This window comes from Dendrobates tinctorius, unplaced genomic scaffold (assembly GCF_039654945.1).
Source record: "Dendrobates tinctorius isolate UK_male_01 unplaced genomic scaffold, ASM3965494v1 ptg000098l, whole genome shotgun sequence".
Classification (NCBI taxonomy): domain Eukaryota; kingdom Metazoa; phylum Chordata; class Amphibia; order Anura; family Dendrobatidae; genus Dendrobates; species Dendrobates tinctorius.
The window spans coordinates 9,397,185-9,420,479 of NW_027361766.1; the positions used below are offsets into that span (position 1 = coordinate 9,397,185).

Genomic DNA, 23,295 nt, shown 5'->3' on the forward strand with positions numbered 1-23,295 from the left:
CTCCAGTGCTAGCGCCGCTCCAGCGGCGTCGGCCACTCGCGTAAGACATGTGAGCCCTTCGCCCAATCAGCACTGGCGTCACTGTCCCCGCCTTTGCATGTACAAGTAATCAAGAGTAGGTGAGAGCTGAAGCTAGACAACCCCTTTAAGATTTCTATATAGAACTCACCATCCTTAATGCAAATGTATAGATCTCTCAGAGGCATTTTTATTGAATGTATGACTGTATTAGTATACAGATGAATAGGGAATGTGATTGTAGGTAATGTCACTGCTGTTTAGCCAAGGGTTGTTTCCTTTTCCTACCCGACGGAGTTAGATCAACTCCAAACCGTGTTGTCAATTTATTCCAACCTTTTATCCCACGTCAGTTCATTGATCATTTGGATATGGCAGCACTCTGGTAATAATGCTCCTTTTGCAGTCCATTTCCTCATGTTCTTGTGCCTGGCTTTGTCTTGGTTCAGCGGGTGGTACAGCAGCCACTTCCATTACATGGTCTTACCTTCAAGCGCATAATGGTGTTATGCCTGTCCATGTGAGTGGCTCCAAGCATGCCATCACTTATTAGTTATCTTACTAATAATCCACTCTACATCACACCTATGTTTTTGCCATTTCCTTAAACCCTTTCCAGATTTGCTTAAGTCATTTCTACAGAATATTACTTCATCAGAAGCTTAATGCTGTGTAAGATTAGCGCACACAGATGACGAACCACGTTGATACCAACTGTAGCAGCCCAAATGGGATTCTGGAATGAAATACCGGAGAACACTATCCTCTTACCAGTAAAAGGAAGCAGTCCTGTCCAATCCAATGTATTCTGATCACTGAAAGGTTTCCGATTGTTTACCAACACAATTCACAGGTCACCAACATGGCGCTAAGTATACCACACCTTGATAAAATCGTTATTCCTGAATCACTGCCCTGTTGATGCACTAGAACTCACAGCACAGCCAAGGCAAAAGACTACTCATTGTCATGAAAAAACATTGTCATTTTGATATGTCCATTTTGTCATCTGAATGTGCAAAGATTCAGAGATGTAATTTGTGTTTAAAGAAAAATACTATAAAGTAGAGAACAGTCACACAAGGGCGCTATCAAACTAATGACATTGGGAAACACAATCTTAAGCCAGAGGTCTATGCAAGTTGTCTACATAGAGTCCTGCTCATCATTATTGGCACCATGAAGTTTAAGCACATAATGTGAAATAACTCCTGAAAAAAATGAAAAGTAAAACTTTTTTTTTTTGTATAAAGAGCAAATGAAACAATAATTTAAAACAAAAAACAATGGGAGGGAAAAATAAAAAAAAAACCTAAAGCTTGCTGTGACACTGGTAATTGGCATCCTTTACATTAAGTTAGTATGGAAACACATTTTGACTCGCCTGTGGTAAATCACAAATGAGAATCACATGTGATTGTCAGTGTCCATATGACATGAATTAGCCACTGAATGATGACCTCAGTGTTTTAAAAGGCCACATGGTAGGCCTTGTTAGTTTATCACAATGGTGAAGACAAATGAGCTTTCTGAGGATATCAGAACTGCTATTATTAGCAAACACAAGACTTCCAAGGGGTATAAGGCCACCTCCAAAAAGACCTTGGTATCCCAGTTTCAACAGGGCACAAAGTTATCAAGAAGTCTGCCAAGCATTGAACCGTCAAGAACCTCCCTGGATGTTGGGGAAAGAGGAAAAATTGACAAGAGATTTCTTTAAAAGTTGGTGCGAATGGTGGAAAAAACACCATGTCAAACATCCAAAGACCTGAAGGCCAACCTGGAAAAGTCTCGGGTCATGGTTTCAACAAGCACCATGCGCCGCACACAAAACCAAGCATGGGCGAAAGCCAAGGAAGAAACCATTGAAGAAAATACATAAAAAGGAACATCTGATCTTTGTCAAACACTGTCTTGACAAACCACAATCCTTCTGAGAAAATGTTCTGTGGACAGATTAAACGAAGAGAGCTTTTAGGCAATGCAAAGCAATAGTTTGTTTACAGATGGCACAATGAATCCTATAAGGAAAAGAACACCCTACCAACAGTTAAGCATTGTGGAGGATCCATAATGCTGTGGGGGTTGCTTTGCTGCATCTGGTACTGGAGGCCTTGATTGTATCACAGGAATCATGAAATCAGAGAACTATGAAAACATTTTAGAGCGAAATGTCCTACCCAGTGTAAGAAAACTTGGTTTGAGTCAAAGATAATGAGTCTTACAGCAAGACAATGACCCAAAGTACACAGGAATGGGTGAAAAAGAAAAAAATGGACAGTTTTAAAATAGTCCTGACCTCAATCCCATTGAAAATCTTTGAGGTGAGCTGAAATCTGCCCCTGGAAAAAAGAACCTTGCAAACATTCAAGAGCTTGAACAAACTGCAAGCATTAATTAGGGGTGCCTTTATTGCTGCACATGCTGTTTATTGTTTCTTCTTTGAAATTGCAACTTCTAAGTTGAAAAATAATGATTTATTGTTGTATTACTTTGGACCACAAATTAAGAAATCTTGATATAACTTTGGTACATTTCTATTTCTGTCTGAAGATATTGTGCAGTCTATGAAAAAAATGAAGGGGTGCCAATAACGGTGATCAGCATGGTAGCCACGGTTTAGAAAAAAAACAAACAAAAAAAAAAAAACCACAAACACACAACAAAACCAAAACACTATTGAGCTCTTATACCAGCCCAGATACCAAATGACATACAATGGGGAACAGGGACTCCTCACCGAAGTAGATGGAAGAACTTTTCCTTAAGCTAAAAAAAATAAATAAATAAATTAGGAATTACAATGAAAATAGTTTTGTGCCCCGTAATGGGTGCAGAGTATTTCATAATACCAAAGAACTTGGAATAACCTTTGCACAAATGCCTGATTCTAGCCATTATTTTAAACGATTAAATTTTCTGTAAATTGATGCAAATCCTTACCCCCAAAACTAAAATGGAACCATTTAAAGACATGCATGTAGGGGACTTACCCCCTATAAAAATCATACTGGTATAGTAGACTTTCGTTTTAATACATATGTAAATGAGGGGGCTTCAGCGCACTTTTGGTGTGGCCAAGCATTTGATGGCCAATGTCTCCATCCCTCAATTACTATCATCCACTATTCCCCTTTTGGTAATTGACTACACTCACTTTTGGAGTGGTCAGACATAAATACCTAACCCTACACATACTGAGACAGCAGGGGCACCATCAACCTTCTCCTGTGTGTAGCAGCGGTCATTCTTTATACAGTCACAAAGCACCTGCTGCCTGATGACAAGAAGGAGAGAAGAATGCGCACATTATCATTGTGCGAGCGGTATCGCCACTCTCCTGTGCAGTGGATGCCTGCTACTGTCTGATCTTATGTGCAGCGAGCGGCCACAACACACCAGAATGATAACGGTACTGTGCACGCCGACACTGTGCGCTCTTGGCACCTGCTGTGTCTGTAGGTGCAGGGCTGTGGATTTAGATCAGGTATCACTCCAAAGAGAGCCCTGTCAATCACCATAAAGGGATTGGTAGTGGAAGGCTTTTTGAGGGGGCAAAACAGTGTGCCGAAGACACTTCATTTACATTTTTTTTTTTAATGTAAAACAAAAACTAACCCACAATACCGGTATGATTTATGCCTTACACTCTTTAGCAGGAGCTCGACAAATTTTTGCATAAGTAAATGTATGACTGCCTCTTGCTTGAATTCAGGCAACTTTGTAGATTTCAAGTTTTCCTGTAATATATTACAATGGGTTACAAAAATGAGGAAATCTGAATAAATGTAGATATTAAAACATCAGAGTTATTAAAGGACCATGTATTTATTAATACTTGGATCACGCCGATTTACTTGGTTTTACATAAATCTAGATTTCAGATTATGATAAAGTTTGTACAAATAAAGAAGGAAAATACATTTTAATTTCGTGGTTATAAAATACTGATCCAAACAAAAGGTTAGTTTAACATAATTCAGTATATGTCGCCTTCCTTCTAGGCAGTAAGAGTAAGGCAGACTGTGAACGACTACAAAACCCATAACACAACAGTTTGCACTAACACGAACATGAAAATCTTGGTCCTATAACCATCTTTGCTTCTGAATAGAACTCAAGCAAGAACGGCTCAAAAAGTCTCGGAATTCGGCCGTCAAGAGTTGTAAAGGCCATCATGGCATTTCCTTAAATATTTGAAAGTGGGTTGTTTTGTGAATGCGGCAAAAAGTGATTGTCAAGGGACATAAGGCTTAGTTGGCTGAACACAATGCATCAGGCTTCATTGCCAGTTCAAGGTAAAAGGGATGTCTTCTGTTGTTTTAAGACATACTATACGGAATAGTGGTATAGCCCTAAAGTTATTAAGCTGCACGGCCGGTGGTCACTACTTGACTTAAATCCTTGAGATGAAGTGCAGCAATTAAAGAATGCAAAGCAATCATCTTCACATCATACTCTGTTTAACCACTCGAAGTACAAACATTAAGGTCATGTTGGTCCCCATGGCAGCAGTTGTGTGGAGAACGTGCACACAGTGGTACAACCATCCATGAACGAGGTAAATCATTTGTCAAGTGGAGCTTCTGTTATAACAGTCTTGTGAGATGGCATGCCAGCTTTGGTCTTCTTGTGGAGAGCAAGACCTCCAGTGCTTTGGCCAAAAATTCTATAAAATGAGAGTTAACAAACATCAAATTTTGAATACACAGGATTACAGTACAAAATCAATATATATCATGGGTAATTATCCCTTACCAGATTACATGAGGGAACAAGGCAATCTAATGCAGCCCTGGTTACTGTCTTCATTGCTATCAAGCTTTTTCATCCTGTACTGATGGATTTCACGAACCAGGGTATAAAAAGCATCTTCAACACCCTGGAGGAGAGTGTGCATGGAAATCAATGAGACGGTTACAAATATAATATTGCAAACTATATTTGGATCACAAAGATGAGCGTATACCTGTCTTGTTTTTGCGGATGTCTCAACAAATGGGATGCCGTAACTTCTAGCCAATTCTTGGGCTTGCTTGGTGTCCACAGTTCTGGTTGGGAGATCACATTTGTTACCAACAAGTACCATAGGAACATCATCTGAGTCTTTTACTCTCTTTATCTGCTCCCTAAAAATGAAAGAACGGGCGTTTGTTACAAATAACCTGTAAAGGCAACATGTAAGTGTTTTATATATAATTATCTAGTGGTAAAGATGCTCCAGGTATTCAAGAAGATTATACAACCATATTAACTGGTTATACACACAATCCACAAGGCCATACAGATGTCACTAACATGAAAGCACGAGCAGCACTGCAGAACTGGAGTCTCATGGATATCATTCACACCCTTTCCTTACCCTCAAACGACAAAAACTCTGCCATTCTGATTCATTCTCGTCTGGACTAATGCAACTCACTATAAATTGGTCTTCCCCTCACTAAACTCTCCCGCTACTTTCACACTAGCGTTTTTAGCGCTGCGCTTCGTGCGCAATAGAATTGCATACAATAAACGCATCATGCGTTTTGTATGCGTTTGCTTTTCTTTATGTGCATGCGTTTTAACCAGTTTCTAGCCATGTTAACGCTTAAAACGCATGCGTTCCCATAGACTGTAATGTAATTTTTTTGCGCATTCCGTGCACAAGCGTGCGCATGCGTTTTTTTTAAAAAACAGGTCGGACGGACCAAAAATGCAACAGGTTACGTTCGGCACGCCTAGGTGCACACTACAAAAAAACGCATATGAACAAAAACGCATACGAAAGCGTGCATATGCTAGACCATGCGCCCCCATGTTAAAGATAGGGGCGCAGGACGCATGGACGCGTACGAAGCGCAGCGCTAAAAAACGCTAGTGTGAAACCAGCCTAACCCAGCCTGAATGCAGCAGCCAGGCTCCAGTTTCTGTCCAGCCACTATACGGATACCTCCACCCTGTACCAGCTATTGCACTGGTTGCCCAACCACTTTGAAATATAAACATTCCCCCGCAAAACTCACCACAGTTTTACGCAGCCATACATCTCCTCTTTCATCTCTATTCACCATCCTACCTGTAATCTCAGTTATGTTAATGATACAAAACAAACATCCTCCATAATCCCAATTTCCCACTCCAGTTTCTAAGACGTTTTGTTCTGCTGCCCCATTTCCCTGTAATGCAGTACCCTAGACAATCTGGTTAATTCCCAGTTTTGAGCGTGCCCTAAAAAGACATCTTTTTAGACAGTTGTGGCACACCTCCCTTTAAATGGGTTTACTCAGAACCTGGTCCTTTCTTTTAACTGATCCCCCTTACTCTATGCACTCAACAGCATTTTATATCTGCACATGTAAAGCTAAATGAGCTAGTTAGCAGTCTAGATATACATAGCCTTATTTATTAATAAGATTATTAGGTAATCTGTCAGAATGTTTAGCTACCTCATCTGACAACAGCATGATGCAAAGAGACCCTGAATCCAATGATGCACCACTTAGTTTACTGGCTGTAGCGGTTCTTACGCAAGCAGTGTTTTTAGATTTAGCAATGCAGCAGAGCTCGGAAAGCTAATCCCGCTCACACCAGGCTCTGTACATAGTCTACTGACAGTGAGCTGCTTATTACAGAAGCAGCAGAGGGGGGGGGGGGGCATCTGGTTGTAGCTGCCAGTGAAAAGGTATAAAATGAAGTAATTACATGGATGTCTTGTGAAAACAACCCCTAGGGATATGTCAAGGGCCGTTCACTAAATTATTCATGTTGAACTGCACACTCGATGCAATACTGGCTGCAGAGCTATTAGCAAAATATTAGTCACCTAATGAGTTAACTTGTTAAGTCTACAGGGGAATTATCAAAAAAAAAATCTCATACTGGGAAAAGATATATATGCCCCAAGGTGAAATTAAAAATAACAAAAACCTTTTATTCCACTCTGCTGCTACAATTACATCATGTGTCCAGTTCAGTATGAAATATTTGGTGTGAGGTCGTCTTTATATAAAAGGATAACCCTGCTAGCGGCCCATCCGGCCCTCAGCTAGCAGAGGTACTCAGTGCTCCTCTATGAATTACAAGAACATTTAACTGAACAACAACCATGTAATGCTTGGGGACACTGCGTGGTGGAAGCTTCCCAAAAGGATAAAAAGTGATCGCTGTGATTTCGGGTATGTGCACACGTTGCGGATTCGTTTTACCTGCGAATTCCTATAATGGAATAGGTGTAAAAACACTGTGGAATCCTCACAAAGAATTGACATGCTGCGGAAAATAAACCGCTGCGTTTCAGAGCGGAATTTTCGCAGCATGTGCGCAACGGTTTTTGTTTTCCATAGGATACATGGTACTGTACATCCCTTGGAATACTGCTGCGGATCCGCAGGGCCAAATCTGCAGACGAAGCCGCAACGTGTGCACGTACCCTTAAGGGGCGTTTACACTGCAAAATAATCAGGAATGAGAGTAGTTAAAACCGTTTGTATCACCACTATCATGCCCTGTAAACAGACAGACGATCACCCGACAGATGAGCAAAACACTCATTCGTACAGTGAGATTATTTTTTGCGCAGTACAATTAAAAAAAAATAAAGATAACATTCTTGACGCTGTATCAGTGTTGGTCGGCCAGTGTGCATCATTTACTTTGATCTGCTCATGTAAATAGACATTTGGCGGTCGTATCATGCTGCCGGTCACACTGTGTGAACAGACCCTTAGAGAAGACAGATGAACGGCCTCTGTTCAAGAGTGGTCGTCTTTGACAGCTGATTTAATTTAGGGGACAATTACTTTAGCATGTGGTCAATTAATTGTCGATTAGCATTGTAGCACTCAGGTCAAGGGCTCAAATAGCACAAGGAGTTTGTTTGGTTTCCTCCCGGTTCTCAAGGTTTCCTCCCACACTCCAAAGACATACTGATTGTGAGTCCCAATGGGGACAGCAATGATGTATGTCAAGTGCTGCGGAGTTAATGGTGTTCTATAAATAAATTATTTTATTCATGTCAATGTTTTTATCTTATTGACTATAGGAAGAAGAAAAGAAATCCCTTTAGGCCTATAAGCAGACATCTGCAGTCTACTAACAGAACACATTTGATTGTGCCCGCACTGCACTTTTATTACTAGGTCAGTTTCCTAATAAAGGATGGAATTATCGAGTTATATGATAAATGACAAGACCAAATAGGCCATGGAAATTCATAAACTGTATGAGAGGAAAAAAACTTCTAACACTTCAGAATAAAAAGATGGATTTTTGGTTCTTACCGTAAAATCTCTTTCTTGGAGCCTTCATTGGGGGACACAGAATACCATGGGTGTATGCTGCTGCTGCTAGGAGGCTGACACTATGCAAAAACAATAAAATTAGCTCCTCCCCGGCAGTATACACCCACCGACAGGCACCAAGCACCTCAGTTGGTGAAAAAGCAGTAGGAGAAGCGACGAGAAAAAACTCGAACCATATGTACCAACCCAACAGGGGACTCTAAGACCCAACACGGTACAACTGAAACAGGGAGGGTGCTGTGTCCCCCAATGAAGGCTCCAAGAAAGAGATTTTACGGTAAGAACCAAAAATCCATCTTTCTTTATCGCCTTATTGGGGGACACAGAATACCATGGGACGTCCCAAAGCAGTCCCAAGGGTGGGAACAGCAAAAAGGAACGAAAGTAACCGAAAGGCTCAGGTCGGCCGGTGAGCCACCGCCGCCTGCAGAACCTTCCTACCAACCACAGCATCAGACGAGGCCTGGGTATGAACCCTGTAGAACCTCGTGAAGGTGTGCAAAGATGACCAGGTAGCAGCCTTGCAAATTTGCATGGCCGAGGCCTGGTGACGAGCAGCCCACGAAGCCGCCACAGCCCGGGTGGAATGAGCTCTTACTCCCGGAGGGGGCCGCTTTTCCTGAAGACGATACGCTTCCAGAATGGTAGAACGAATCCAGCGAGCGATCGTGGATTTGGAAGCCGGAAGGCCCTTCTGGCGACCTTCAGAGATGATTAGCAAGGAATCGGACAGACGGAAGGAAGAGGTCCTGGCAAGATAGACACGCAGGGCTCTAACTACGTCCAGTTTGTGGAGAGACTTCTCAAGAGGATGAGATGGAGCCGGACAAAAAGAAGGAAGGACGATATCCTCATTGATATGGAAAGCGGAAACCACCTTTGGAAGAAAAGAAGGAACGGGCCTGAGGACGGCTTTGTCCTGATGGAGAATGAGGTAAGGGGAACGACATGACAAGGCCGCCAATTCAGAAACTCTTCTGATGGAGGAAATGGCGATCAAAAAGGTGACCTTCCAAGAGAGAAGGGACAAAGGAATGTCCTGGAGAGGCTCGAACGGCGCCTTCTGGAGCGCGCTAAGAACGAGGTTGAGATCCCATGGGTCTATTGGCGAATGATGAGGGGGAGCCACGTGGGAAACCCCTTGTAGAAAGGTCTTGACCTGTGGTAGAGAAGCTAGCTCTCTTTGGAAGAGGATAGAGAGAGCGGAAACCTGGCCCTTGAGCGTACTGAGGGACAGACCCGCGTCTAACCCAGCTTGAAGAAACCCTAGGATAGACGGGATAGAAAACGACATTGGGAAGACTCTTCTATCATCGCACCAACGGAAAAAAGCCTTCCAGTACCTATAGTAAATGCGGGAAGAGGCTGGTTTCCTGGCTCTGATCATAGTTTGAATAACCTGACTGGACAGACCTGATTCCTTTAGAATTGCGGTCTCAATGGCCATGCCGTCAAACTCAGAGACTGAGAATTCTCGTGGTAAAGGGGGCCTTGCGAGAGAAGGTCTGGACGGTCCGGAAGCCTCCAGGGAACGTCCGCGAGCATGTTGACCAGTTCCGCGTACCAAGGCCGTCTTGGCCAATCTGGAGCAACTAGAATCACTGGTACGCCTTCCGATTTTATCTTTTTGACCACCCGAGGGATCAATGCCAGAGGCGGGAACAGATACGGAAGTTGAAACTGGGACCACGGAGTCACCAGTGCGTCGCATGCGACGGCTAGAGGGTCCCTGGACCTGGCTACGAACTGCGGCACCTTGTGGTTCATCCGAGATGCCATGAGATCGACATCCGGGGTGCCCCAACGGTCGCATATCTGAGAGAAAACCGCGGGGTGCAGGGACCATTCGCCGGACGCTAGGCCCTGGCGACTCAGAAAGTCGGCTGCCCAATTTTCCACCCCTGGAATATGGACGGCGGAGATTGTCGGAACGTAACGTTCTGCCCAGCGGAATATCTTGGCCACTTCTGACATTACCTGTTTGCTGCGCGTACCCCCCTGATGGTTTATGTACGCCACGGCCGTGGCGTTGTCCGACTGAATGCGGACCGGCTTGCCGGAAAGGAGGGGCTGCCAGTGAAGAAGGGCCAGGAAAATCGCCCTGATCTCCAAAAGATTGATTGGAAGGAGAGACTCCTGTGGCTTCCAGCGTCCTTGGGCCGCTTTCTGATGGAACACGGCTCCCCATCCTAGAAGGCTCGCATCGGTGGTGATGATTTGCCACTGAGGCGGAAGGAAGGACCTCCCTTGGAGAACTGACGCTGGCCGTAGCCACCAAGTGAGAGACTGCCTCACTCTGAGAGGAAGCCGAATAGGACGGTCCAAGGACATCGTGGTCTTGTCCCAGGCTGAAAGCAGAGACAGCTGGAGAGGGCGAAGGTGATACTGCGCAAAGGGCACTGCCTCCATGGAGGCCACCATCTTCCCCAGGACCTTCATGCCGAACCGAATGGGAATGGGAGCAGGCCTCTTGAGAGTTTTGATGCACTTGGACAGAGTTGTAAATTTTTCCTTTGGAAGAAAAACACGGGCTAGCTCCGTGTCGAATTCCATACCCAGAAAGGTCAGACGCTGGGTGGGGACCAGAATGGACTTCTCCTTGTTGACTAGGCAACCTAGGCGGCTGAGAGTGTCCAGGGTTATCTGAAGGCTCCGGAGACAGTCCTGGCGAGACGAACCCTTGATCAAAAGATCGTCCAGATAAGGGATGATGAGGATCCCTCTGGAGCGAAGGATGGCCATCACAGTCGCCATCACCTTCGTGAAAACCCGGGGCGCTGAAGCCAGGCCGAAAGGAAGAGCTGTGAACTGAAAGTGTTCTCCCTGAAACGCAAATCGAAGATACTTCTGATGTTGCACACATATTGGAATGTGGAGATAGGCATCCCGAATGTCCACCGAGCAGAGAAATTCCCCGGGCTCCATGGAAGCAATCACCGACCGAAGAGACTCCATCCTGAAATGAAGAATCTTCACGTGGCGATTGAGCAATTTGAGGTCCAGAATAGGACGAAGAGAGCCGTCTTTCTTCGGGACTACAAAGAGATTGGAGTAGAACCCGGAAAACCGTTCGTCTGAGGGAACGGGAACAATGACACCGGCGGAAAGAAGGGAGGAAATGGCCTGCAGAAAACCCGGAATCTGGGCCCGCTGTCGCGGAGGCCGAGACCAGAAAAACCGTCTGTTCGGGAGTGAAGCAAATTCGATTTTGTAACCGGATGCGACGAGTTCTCTGACCCAAGCGTCGTCTACAACGGACAGCCAGGCATCCGCGAAAAAGGAAAGTCTGCCGCCCACCCTGGAAGAAATTCCAGGTGGGGGTGACCCGTCACTTAGACGAAAATCTGCCGGAATTGGCTCCTGCAGATCTGGAATATTGTCCTCTAGATCTCCAGCGAGGAGCGGGTTTGTAGGCAGGTTTCCTCTGATCCCGCTCCCTGGTGGCAGGCGGCCGATCCTGTTGAGTGGCTCTCTCCGTGGCAGAGAAGGGACGAAAAGGCCTGAATGGTCGAAACCCCCTTCTGTTGAAGGGACGTTTTGGTCGAGACTGGGGAAGCAAAGTACTTTTGCCTCCAGTGGCATCGGAAATTATCTGATCCAGCTTTGCTCCAAAGAGCCTAGAGCCATGGAATGGCAGATTGGTAAGCGACTTTTTCGAAGTAGTGTCCGCATTCCATGACTTTAGCCAAAGGACTCGGCGTACAGCTACTATGTTGCGGTTAGCCCTTGCTACGCAGCCGGCCGCGTCCAAGGAGGCGGCCAAAAGGTATTTTCCCGCCTGGTTAATCTGATCTGCAAGATCTGCCAATTCGTCTTGAGGAGCTGACGCTAAGATGCCTCTGCGAAGGATTTTTGCCCAAGCGGAAATGACCTTCGCCACCCAGGCGGATGCGAAAATAGGGCAGAGAGAGGCGCCAGATGCCTCAGAGATAGACTTAGCCAGAGATTCAATCTGCCTGTCAGTAGGATCTTTGAGCGACGTCCCGTCTGGCAGAGAGAGCACTGTTTTAGAGGCTATCCGGGATACTGGAGGATATACCTCTGGAGCCTTGGACCACTTTGAGAGCAGTTCTGCGTCAAAGGGGTACAGAACGTCCAAATATTTGCGGCCTGAGAAACGTTGTTCAGGGCGCTCCCAGTGTTTGGCTAAGGTAGTATTGAAATCGTTGTGATTGGGAAAGGTTCGGGACGGAGGTCTGGCTCGTCTAAGGACAACCGAGCTTTCCTGAGCTGGAGCCTCATCCTGTTTAAGTTTTAGTGTTTGGAAGATAGCTGCAAGAAGACTATCGACCATGTCCCGCGTTTTAGAAACGCTGTTCCCCTCAGAGCTAGCTTCCGAATGAGAATCATCGCCTGACTGAAGGCTGTCATCTGAGGAAGGAGAAGGAGGCCTGGGAGCGGAAGGGCCCTGCGAGCTCGAGGACGAAGTGGACAGAGCCCGCTTCCTAGAAGACCTTCCCCGTCTGTCTCTCTGAAGGTCGCGGTCAGGTGCGGACGACTCACCCCGAGAGGTGGTCGGGGCAGAGGTGGCTGAGGATAGCTGAGGTAATCGTTCTAAAACCTGGACCAGCGACTGTGATACTTTTGTCAAGTCAGAAACAGACTGTGACATTGTAACGGCCCACTCCGGGGGGGAGAGAGGAGGGAAGAGCGCCCTCCGCCCGGGACTCTGTGCGCTCCTGAGATGCTGACATATTGGAAGGACTGCAGGGGGGGCAGAATGGAGACGACTGACCCGATGCCCACTTCTTTTTACAGCGCGCACAGGCGTAATAGATAGCGGTGGGCCTGAAGCAGAGATCCCCTGAAGGGTTGGGCATAAGTAGACTGCACTGAATGGCCGCAGGATTTAAGGAATAACTGCCGAGGAGAGCTAATCTTTGCCTCAGAGCAGAGCCTACCGAGATTCTGTGAGCAGCAGAAAACGCTGAAGTGTCCCCCAAACAGCGCAGGCAGGAGTGAAACAACCAGGAAATCCTTGTGCTGGAGGCTGGGAGCGGAGCTTAGCGGCCGCTCCATGACTGGTTAACAGCGAAGGAGAGGGCATAGCCGAAGGAGGAGGCTGGCATATGAAACGAAAAGGAGCCCTGTGATGGGCTAGTAAAGGCGCGCTGAAAAGAGCGCGCTCAGGAAGGGAGGAGGGAGCACAGCGATGAGGAGACTGTGAGGGAAAGTGAAAGTGAAGACGCCGCAGCCCCATGCGAGCGCCGACATAACGGAGCTGATCTGACAGTGGCCCTGGGAAGTCTGCCTCCCCTGCTTGTGACGCTGTGTGTGGAGGAATCCCCAGTGTCTCCCTGGGAGTGAGAAACAAGCGGCGTGAGCGCGCGGCAGGCAGAGAGGGCGGGAAATTCAAAAATTGTGGACCTGAAATCACAAAGGTACAACTTCTGCCATTCACGGAGGTTATGCGGGGCCGGAGGGAACGTACAGGCACTTACCTGACGTCCCTGAAGAGGATGACCACAGGGGCCCACAGGGAAACGGCAGGCCGCTGGGGGGAAGGGAGTCCTCTGTACCCGCATCCTGCAGAAGACGGCTTGAAACACCTGCGATCGCCGTCTTCCTCTCAGCCCTGTCCCGAGAGAGGGGTGAGGAGGGGGATTCGGCAAGGACTAGCCACCTGTCCACAACCCTTATCACCGGAAGGCGAAAGGGAAAAGTCCTGCCTGCGGTACTGAGAGTTGCGATGTGGATGACACCACACTGCTCGCTCAGCCGCATGATATGGGAAATCAGGGTGACAACTACACCCTGTTTCCCGATGGAAAATAACCTAAAAGACAAAAGAGGGAAAAATTAAAAAGTTCAGACTAAACCTGAAAAGAAAAATGCGGATCTGGGGAGATCCCGGTCCGCCTCCTACAGACACTAAGCACAAACTGAGGTGCTTGGTGCCTGTCGGTGGGTGTATACTGCCGGGGAGGAGCTAATTTTATTGTTTTTGCATAGTGTCAGCCTCCTAGCAGCAGCAGCATACACCCATGGTATTCTGTGTCCCCCAATAAGGCGATAAAGAAAACAAATTGCCCAAACAGTGCACTGCCTGCCTTCACCATGTGGGGACGGTAACTGAAGACCTTGCTTCCTTTGAAAGCTGTAGTGAGGAAATGAGCTTTAAGACACAGCCTCACCATTCCTGTACTCCACACCCTAAGCCGGCAGAGGCTGCCACCAGGGAATCATGAGAAGAAAAAAAAAGGGTCTTACCAGCTCACTTGAAAACAGTCTGTGGTGTGTGGGAGCAAGGAATCACGCCGTCCAGCGTGTAGTTACTCCAGAACACAGTCTGGGTGTTCGAAACGCGTAATAGAGACAATCATGTGAACGCTGTCTTACTTTTCACTCAATAAATGGATCTTATAGTAGCTGGAATTTTTTTCTTTTTTCTGGACCAGGGAATCATGGTCAGGCTTAACCCCTTAACGACCGCCGATACGTCTTTTAACGGCGGTAATTAAGGCCACTTAAACCACAGCGCCGTTATTTCACGGCGCTGTGGAGAAAGTAAATAGCGCCCCCCAGTGTCGGATTTTTTCCGGGGTCTCGGCTGCCGGGGGTAGCCGAGACCCCAGAGAACATGAATCGGTTCGTGTTTTACCGACCCGCTTTTGCGATCGCCGTTATTAACCCTATAACGGTGATCACAAAAATAAAAAAGCCGCGATTTCGCATTTAATTTCTCTTTCCTCCGATGTGATCGCACATCAGGGGAGAGAGAAATATGGTCCCCGATCCCCCCCTCTGTACCTCCTGGTGGTCCTCTGTCTCGCCGGCGTCCTCCGGTGGGCGCCGCCATCTTGGATCCGGAAGAAAATGCGGGCGCATGCGCAGTGCGCCCGCTGTGAATCTGCCAGCTGGCAGATCCATTTTGATCACTATGATAAACTATCATAGTGATCAAAATAAAAAAAATAATAAATAACTCCCCCGTTTATCACCCCCTTAGTTAGGCAAACATAATGAAATAAAGAAAATATATATTTTTTCATTTTTCCATTAGGGTTAGGGCTAGGGTTGGAATTAGGATTGGGATAAGGGTTAGGGGTGTGTTGGGATTAGGGTTGGAGCAAGAATTGAGGGGTTTCCACTATTTACTAACTCTGGGGGGTCTAATTTTTCCTGTTACTCTTGGGAAAATAAAAAAATTGGGGGTAAAAAAAAAAAAATCACTTTTGTGGAAAACAGGGACTTATTTTCACGGCTCTGCATTATAAACTTCTGTGTAGCACTTGGGGGTTCAAAGTGCTCACCGCATACCTAGATAAGCTCCATCGGGGGTCTAGTTTCCAAGATGGGGTCACTTGTGGGGGGTTTATACTGTTTAGGCACATCAAGGGCTCTGCAAACGCAACATGACGCCCGCAGACCATTCCATCAAAGTCTGCATTCCAAAATGGCGCTCCTTCCCTTCCGAGCACTCTCATGCACCCAAACAGTGGTTCCCCCCCCACATATGGGGTATCAGCGTACTCAGGACAAACTGCACAACAACTTTTGTGGTCCAATTTCTCCTGTTACCCTTAGGAAAATAAAAAATTATGGGCTAAATTATCATTTTTGAGGAAAAAAAGTGATTATTTTACTTTCACTGCTCTGCGTTATAAACTTCAGGGAAGCACTTGGGGGTTCAAAGTGCTCACCACACATCTAGATAAGTTCCTTAAGGGGTCCAAAATAGTGTCACTTGTGGGGGTTTTTCACTGTTTAGGCACACCAGGGGCTCTCCAAAAAGCGACATGGCGTCCAGTCTCAATTCCAGCCAATTCTGCATTGAAAAAGTCAAACGGTACTCCTTCCCTTCTGAGCTCTGCTGTGCGCCCAAATAGTGGTTTACCCCCACATATGGGGTATCAGCGTACTCAGGTACTCAGCACAAATCTGACAACTGTGGGGGTATGATTTCTCCTGTTACCCTTCTAAAAATAAAAATTTGGAGGCGAAAAGATCATTTTTGTGGAAAAAAATGATTTTTTATTTTCACGGCTCTACGTTATAAACTTCTGTGAAGCACTTCAAGGTTCAAAGTGCTCACTACACATCTAGAAAAGTTCCTTAATGGGTCTAGTTTCCAAAATGGGTCACTTGTTGGGGGTTTCCACTGTTTAGGAACATCAGGGATTCTCCGAAAGCAATATGGCATCCGATCTCAATTCCAGCCAATTCTGCGTTGAAAAAGTAAAACGGCGCTCCCTCACTTGCGAGCTCTGTTGTGCGCTGAAAAAGTGGTTTAACCCCACATTTTGGGTATCAGCGTTTTCAGGAGAAATTGCACAATAAGATTAGAGGTTCATTTTCTCTTTTAACACTTGTGAAAATAAAAAAAAATTGGTTCTGAAGTAAATTTTTTGCAAAAAAAAAGTTACATGTTAATTTTTTCCTTCCACATTGCTTTAGCTCCTGTAAAGCACGTAAAGGGTTAATAAACTTCTTGAATGTGGTTTTGAGCACCTTAAGGGGTCTAGTTTTTAGAATGGTGTCACTTTTGGGCATTTTCTGTCGTGTACACCCCTCAAAATGACTTTAAATATGATGTGGTCCCTAAAAAAAAAAACAAAACAAAAAAAAAAACCGGGATTTTTGGTTGCTCACCGTAAAATCTTTCTCGGAGCCTTCATTGGGGGACACAGAAACCATGGGTGTATGCTGCTGCCACTAGGAGGCTGACACTACGTACAGAAAAAGGTTAGCTCCTCCTCCGCAGTATACACCCCACCAACCGGCACTAATTCCGTCAGTTAGTGAGAAAGCAGTAGGACAAGTAACAAAATAGAGTGAAACAGAACAGACAACTCAAGTGTAAACAACAAACAACATAAGAACAGGAGTTGCAGAACAGGGGAGGGTGCCGTGTCCCCCAATGAAGGCTCCGAGAAACAGATTTTACGGTAAGCAACCAAAAATCCTGTTTTCTCTATCGCTTCATTGGGGGACACAAACCATGGGACGTCCCAAAGCAGTCCCTGGGGAGGGAGAAGCAAACTTCCATTAGGTCTGAGAACTCACCACCGCCGCCTGCAAGATCCTTCTGCCTAGGCTGGCGTCAGCCGAAGCGTAGGTGTGGACCTTGTAAAATTTGGCAAACGTGTGGATCGAAGACCAGGTTGCCGCTTTGCAAAGCTGCAGCGCAGAAGCTCTGTTGCACACCGCCCAGGAGGCACCCACTGCCCGGGTAGAGTGAGCTCTAATTCCAGGAGGGGGCACTCGATGCTTGACCCGGTAAGCTTCCAAAATTGCCGATCTGATCCAGTGAGCAATAGTAGCCTTGGAGGCCGGCTGCCCTTTCCGCGCACCATCCGGAATGATGAAAAGTGAGTCTGTCTTCCGCAAGGGAGCTGTCCTAGCCAGGTAGACCTTTATCGCCCTGACCAGGTCTAGCTTGTTCAAGCAGCGCTCAAGAGGGTGGATTGGACCCGGACAAAAGGACGGAAGAACAATGTCCTCATTTAGGTAGAAGGTAGACACCACCTTAGGAAGGAAGGAAGGCGGGGGATTACCAAGAAAGGGGGATGACAGGAAAGGGCCTCCAATTCCGACACGCGCCGGATGGAGGTGATAGCCACCAGAAAGGCTACTTTCCAGGAGAGAAGGTGTAGGGAAACTTCCCTGAGGTTCAAAGGGAGATCCCTGTAGAGCCTCCAGGACCAGATTGAGATCCCATGGAGCGCACGGTACAGGGGTGCCGCATGGGCTACCCCCTGAAGAAAGGTCTTGACCTGCGGTCGGGAAGACCACGTCTTCTGGAAAAGAATGGAAAGCGCCGAGACTTGACCCTTTAAAAGAGCTGAGGGCAAGACCCGCATCTAGGCCTGCCTGGAGGAACACCAGGATAGAAGGGAGTGAAAAGGACACGGGCGGAATGTCATTGGCCTCGCACCAAGTGAAATAGGCCTTCCACGTACGATAATAAATTCTGGAAGACGATGGCTTTCTAGCACGGATCATGGAGTGAATAACCCGATCCGAAAAACCTGACCGTTTCAAAACCGCGGTCTCAACAGCCACGCCGTTAAATTAAGTGGTAGAGAATTGGGGTGGCATTATCTGTCTGAATCCAGATCGGCAGACCCCTGAGAAGCCTGTCCCAGTGAATGAGAGACAGATAAATCGCCCATATCTCGAGGATGTTGATCGGCAGAGTTGACTCGAGTCGACCACCGCCCCTGAACCGTCTGATTGCAAATCACCGCACCCCAGCCGAGAAGGCTGGCATCCGATGTCACAATCTGCCAGTGAATCATAAGGAATGACCGGCCTAGTGAAATAAGAGGTGACGTCAGCCACCAATTGAGGGACTGTTTGACCCGGGACGAGAGGCGAATTGGACGATCCAGGGAAAAGACAGACCTGTTCCACCGAGACAGAATGGCCTGTTGAAGCGGTCTCGAGTGAAATTGAGCAAAGGGAATCGCTTCGGCCGTCGCCACCATCTTTCCCAAGACTTTCATGGCTGACCGGAAGGATGTAAGTTGGGGGCTCTGCAGCGATCGTACATCCTGTCGAAGAGAGATCATCTTGTCTTCGGGAAGAAAGACCCTCGATTGACGGGTGTCGAACAATAAGCCTAGAAACACAAGACGTTGTGTCGGAACAAGGCAGGACTTCCTTTTGTTGACGAGCCACCCGAACCTGGACAGGGTGTTGAGAACGATGGTTAGACTTTCGAGAGCCTGGGGAAAAGACGGAGCTTTGACTAGAATGTCGTCGAGGTACGGAAAGAGGACGAGGTCTCTGATCCTCAACAGAGCCATCACCGCCGCCATGATCTTTGTAAACACTCTGGGCGCGGTGGCGAGACCGAACGGCAGGGCGACAAACTGGAAGTGATTTGATGAATTGCGAAACGCAGGAATTTCTGATGCCCAGGAAAGATGGGGACATGCAGATAGGCCTCTTGAATGTCTATTGAGCACACGAATTTCTGCGCCTCCATGGAAGCGATTACTGAACGAAGCGACTCCATCCTGAAATGTCGCAGGCAGACCCTTTTGTTCAGCAATTTGAGATCCAGAATGGGCCGGACCGCGCCGTCTTTTTTCGGCACTACAAACAGGTTTGAGTAAAACCCTGTGAAGCATTCTGTTTCGGGAACGGGCACAATTTCCCCGAAACTGAGAAGAGAGGCGATGGATGCAAAGAAATACGGAACTAAGGCGAGGTCGAGATTCAAAAAAAACGATTCCCTGGCTGAGAAACGAACTCTATCTTGTATCCTGAGGATACAACTTCCCTGACCCAAGCGTCCTCCACCGAGGCAAGCCAGACGTCTCTGAAGAAAAGGAGTCGACCTCCCAGTTGGGAAGGCATCTCGGAGCTCTGTTGATAGTCATGCCGATGTGGATCGTCCAGTTCTGGACCTTGAGGATCTGCCTTGGGAGAAGTGGGATCGCCAGGAGGGAGTGGGCCTAAAGGAGACCTTCTTCCTATCCTGACGGGCTTGCGGCCTTTGTTGGTTGGAGAAAGGCTCTGTCGCCGCGACGAGGTGGAAAGGCCGAAACTGACGCCTTGGAGGGGGTCTACGAGGCTTGGACCGAGGAAGAAGTGAGCTTGTGCCACCAGTGGCGTCTTTAATAATCTGATCCAGCTGGGATCCAAAGGGACGCGCTCCCTGAAAAGGCAGATTGGTAAGGGACTTTTTTGATGACAAATCCGCCTGCCAAGCCTTAAGCCAAATTGTACGCCGGATTGCAACTACGTTGCTGGACGCTTGAGCTGCGCAAGACGCGGCATCTAAGGAGTCAGAGACCAAATATTCCCCTGCATGGGAGATCTGGTTGGCTAGCTCGGCCAGTCGCTCTGGTTGGGTTCCATCAAGAATGCCCTGGCGGAGATCTTCCGCCCAAGTAGCTATGGCCTTTGCTACCCAAGTGGAAGCAAAGACCGGACTTAGCACCGCCGCAGCCGCTTCAAATGCGGACTTTGCTAAGGATTCTAAGATCCTGTCATTAGAATCCCTTAGAGATGCCACACCTGAGATCGGAAGGACCGTGTTGTTAGATAGTCTGGACACAGGAGCGTCTATCGAGGGGGAAGCCGACCAGTTGTCGGTGAGCTCTTGAGAAAAGGGATACAGCATGCAGAGACGTTTCCCTCTTTGAAAACGCCTGGTTGGATTTTCCCTTTCCCTGGTAAGGAGCTTATCAAACAAGCAAAGACTCTGGAAGGTGCTTCTGCCCATCTGAACGAAACCTCCTGATCTGAGGGATTCGCAGGGGAGTCTGTGATCTCGAAAGTGTGGTTGATCGCTGCAATGAGGTTCTGTACTGTAACCTTCATGTCCGCGATATGGTCCGAATCCAGCTCCAAAATCCCTTCGGACAGCGCATCTGAGAATGCTTCCCCTGACTCGGGGGAGGAGGCACGGGAAGGAGACTGCTGAGAAGGACTATGTGGTGAGATGGGGCGAGGGGAGGATTCCGGCCTGAGATCCTGCCTGGGCCTTTTGCGGCTCATGCTGGCTGGCTCAGATGGAGCCTCTTGTGAACCTGCTGGATCCCGCAGAAGTATCCAGGGGCAACTTATCAATAACGGCCACTAGGGACAGACACCCTGGTGAGATCTGCCACTGATTGTGATAGAGAAGAAGCCCAGCCAGGAATGGGGGATTCACTCTCACGTGGAGCAATAGGGAGCAGGCCGTCGCTGCTCTCAAAAGCGCTAGTATGAAACTAGCCTAAACGCGGCGGCCGCCGGGAAGTGCGGGGCGGCACAGAGGCATCGCTGCACTGCCGCTGCGATCTCTCCTGAACGGATCTCTGCCTGAGGCCTGGCTGCAGAGAAGAAATAAGCTTAGTGCAACCGGGGGGAAGGGGGGCAGGGTGAGAAAACAAGCTGTCACGGGGTGCTGATAGGAGCCGTGATCCTCGGGAGATATGTGACTCAGGGGCCCCATACTTACCCTCTGCCTGATCCGTCTTCTGAGCAAAACCTGGGGAAGAAAAGTACCTTCATCATCCAGCGTTCATGATTCTTGTAGAGTGATGTCCACGCCTCTTCCAAACCGACAGGCTCTGGTAGGCGAGTGGGTGGGAGACGGGGGACGAGCACCAGTTCTGGAACGCTGACACGCACCCGTGTAGGCTCTTGGTCCTGCTGTGGAGAGCTATAAGGATACTGGGTGGCAGTACACGCCATACTCATAGTCTCTTTGTGAGACTACAGATGTGGCCATTCACTCTGTATCCTTCCGGAAACCTGAAAGGAAACGACGCACACGGAGGTAGACATGGGTCTAATGAAAGACCCATGTCCACCTCCTACTGACACTAATCTAAACTGACGAAATTAGTGCCGGTTGGTGGGGTGTATACTGCGGAGGAGGAGCTAACCTTTTTCTGTACATAGTGCCAGCCTCCTAGTAGCAGCAGCATACACCCATGGTTTCTGTGTCCCCCAATGAAGCGATAGAGAAAATGGTTTTGTAAATTTTGTTGTGAAAATGAGAAATCACTAGTCAACTTTTAACCCTTATAACTTCCTAACAAGAGAAAATTTTGTTTCCAAAATTGTGCTGATGTAAAGTAGACATGTGGGAAATGTTATTTATTAAGAAATTTGTGTGATTCATCTCTCTGATTTAAGGGCATATAAATGTAAAGTTTTAAAATTGCAAAATTTTAAAAATTTTCGCCATATTTCCATTTTTTTTCTTAAATAAACACAAGACATAGCGAAGAAATTTTACCACTAACATGAAGTACAATATGTAAAAAAAAAAATCTCAGAATCAGCGGGATCCGTTAAAGCGTTCCAGAGTTATAACCTCATAAAGTGACAGTGGTCAGAATTGTAAAAATTGGTCTGGTCATTAAGCTGCAAACTGGCTCTGTCACTAAGGGGTTAAATATGGATTACAGATGTGCGTTACCTATAGGAATTGATATCTGCAAACGACTTGCTATTGTTGATTGCAAACACGCAAAGGAAACCTTCCCCCGTGCGCATGTACTGGTCGCGCATTGCGCTGTACTCTTCTTGTCCCGCAGTGTCCAAGATATCTAGCAAGCAGGTCTCCCCATCAATCACCACCTGCTTCCGGTAAGAATCCTACAGGGAGACAAAGGCAAGAGAGTTTGCAGAGGATGAAACAGATCGCACATATAGTTAGTTTGCTTAATTCATTGAGATACATAAGGTCCCAAAAATCACATTGATGTGGCACAGTCAAATCTGACAACAGGAAACAGCTCTTCACATTGGTACCCTGACAAGTGAGTCTCTGCTTTTTTTCCCTTATGCTAACAGATTTTTAGCGACTTTATCTTTCAAAATCCTAGAAGCCCCATTTTAAACCCTTCACCCTCGGGCCAGTTTCCACTTTTTTCTCCCCTTCTTCCAAGAGCTGGAACTTTTTTATTTTTAAATTTTATTTATAGCCATATAAGGGCTTGTTTTTTTTTTGGAACGAGTTGTACTTTTGAATGACACCATTGATTTTACTATTGTATACTGTACAACGGGGAAAAATTCCAAGTGCAGTGAAATTGGGGAAAAAAAGTGCAAGTCTCCAATTTATTTATTTATCACGTTCACTACATGGTAAAACTGACCCGATAATGATTCCCCAGGTCAGAATGAGTACACAGATAAAAAAAAAGGCCACGTGTTTGTAAGTGGTAAACAACTTGGGCAGAAATTTGCACGAAAAAAAAAAAGTTATGCTTTTGTCGCCATTTTCTGGGACCCGTAATGCTTTGAATTTTCAGGATTGGGGGCTGGATTGTTTATTTTTTGCACCCTGAGCTAACATTTGTATTGATAACATTTTGGGGTAGATACAATATTTTGATCACCTCTTACAGCAATGTTGCGGTCGCAAATAAACTAATTCTAGTGTTTCAAGTTTTTTGCTCATTACTCAATTTATCGATTGGATTAATTTATATTTTGATAGATTGGACATTTCTAAACGCTGCGATACCAAATGTGTGTGTTGGGGGGGGGGGGGGGGGGGGAGTATTGTCTTATTTTTAATTGTGTAAAAGGGGGGTGA

The 23,295-nt window shown here is 46.7% G+C and overlaps 1 protein-coding gene across 1 annotated transcript in view; it reads right to left on the reverse strand.

The window, feature by feature from the left end:
• Window positions 1-3,827: 3,827 nt before the first annotated feature.
• The window catches only part of NRAS (NRAS proto-oncogene, GTPase), a 48,280-nt gene continuing 28,812 nt past the window's right edge, over window positions 3,828-23,295 (reverse strand). The window contains exons 3-6 of the mRNA XM_073587087.1: window positions 22,171-22,349; window positions 4,988-5,147; window positions 4,777-4,900; window positions 3,828-4,687 (exon numbers count right to left, since the gene is read on the reverse strand). Of these exons, the coding sequence (XP_073443188.1) occupies window positions 4,781-4,900; window positions 4,988-5,147; window positions 22,171-22,349 (459 nt within the window). The 3' untranslated portion in view covers window positions 3,828-4,687; window positions 4,777-4,780. The remainder of the gene's footprint in view (window positions 4,688-4,776; window positions 4,901-4,987; window positions 5,148-22,170; window positions 22,350-23,295) is intronic.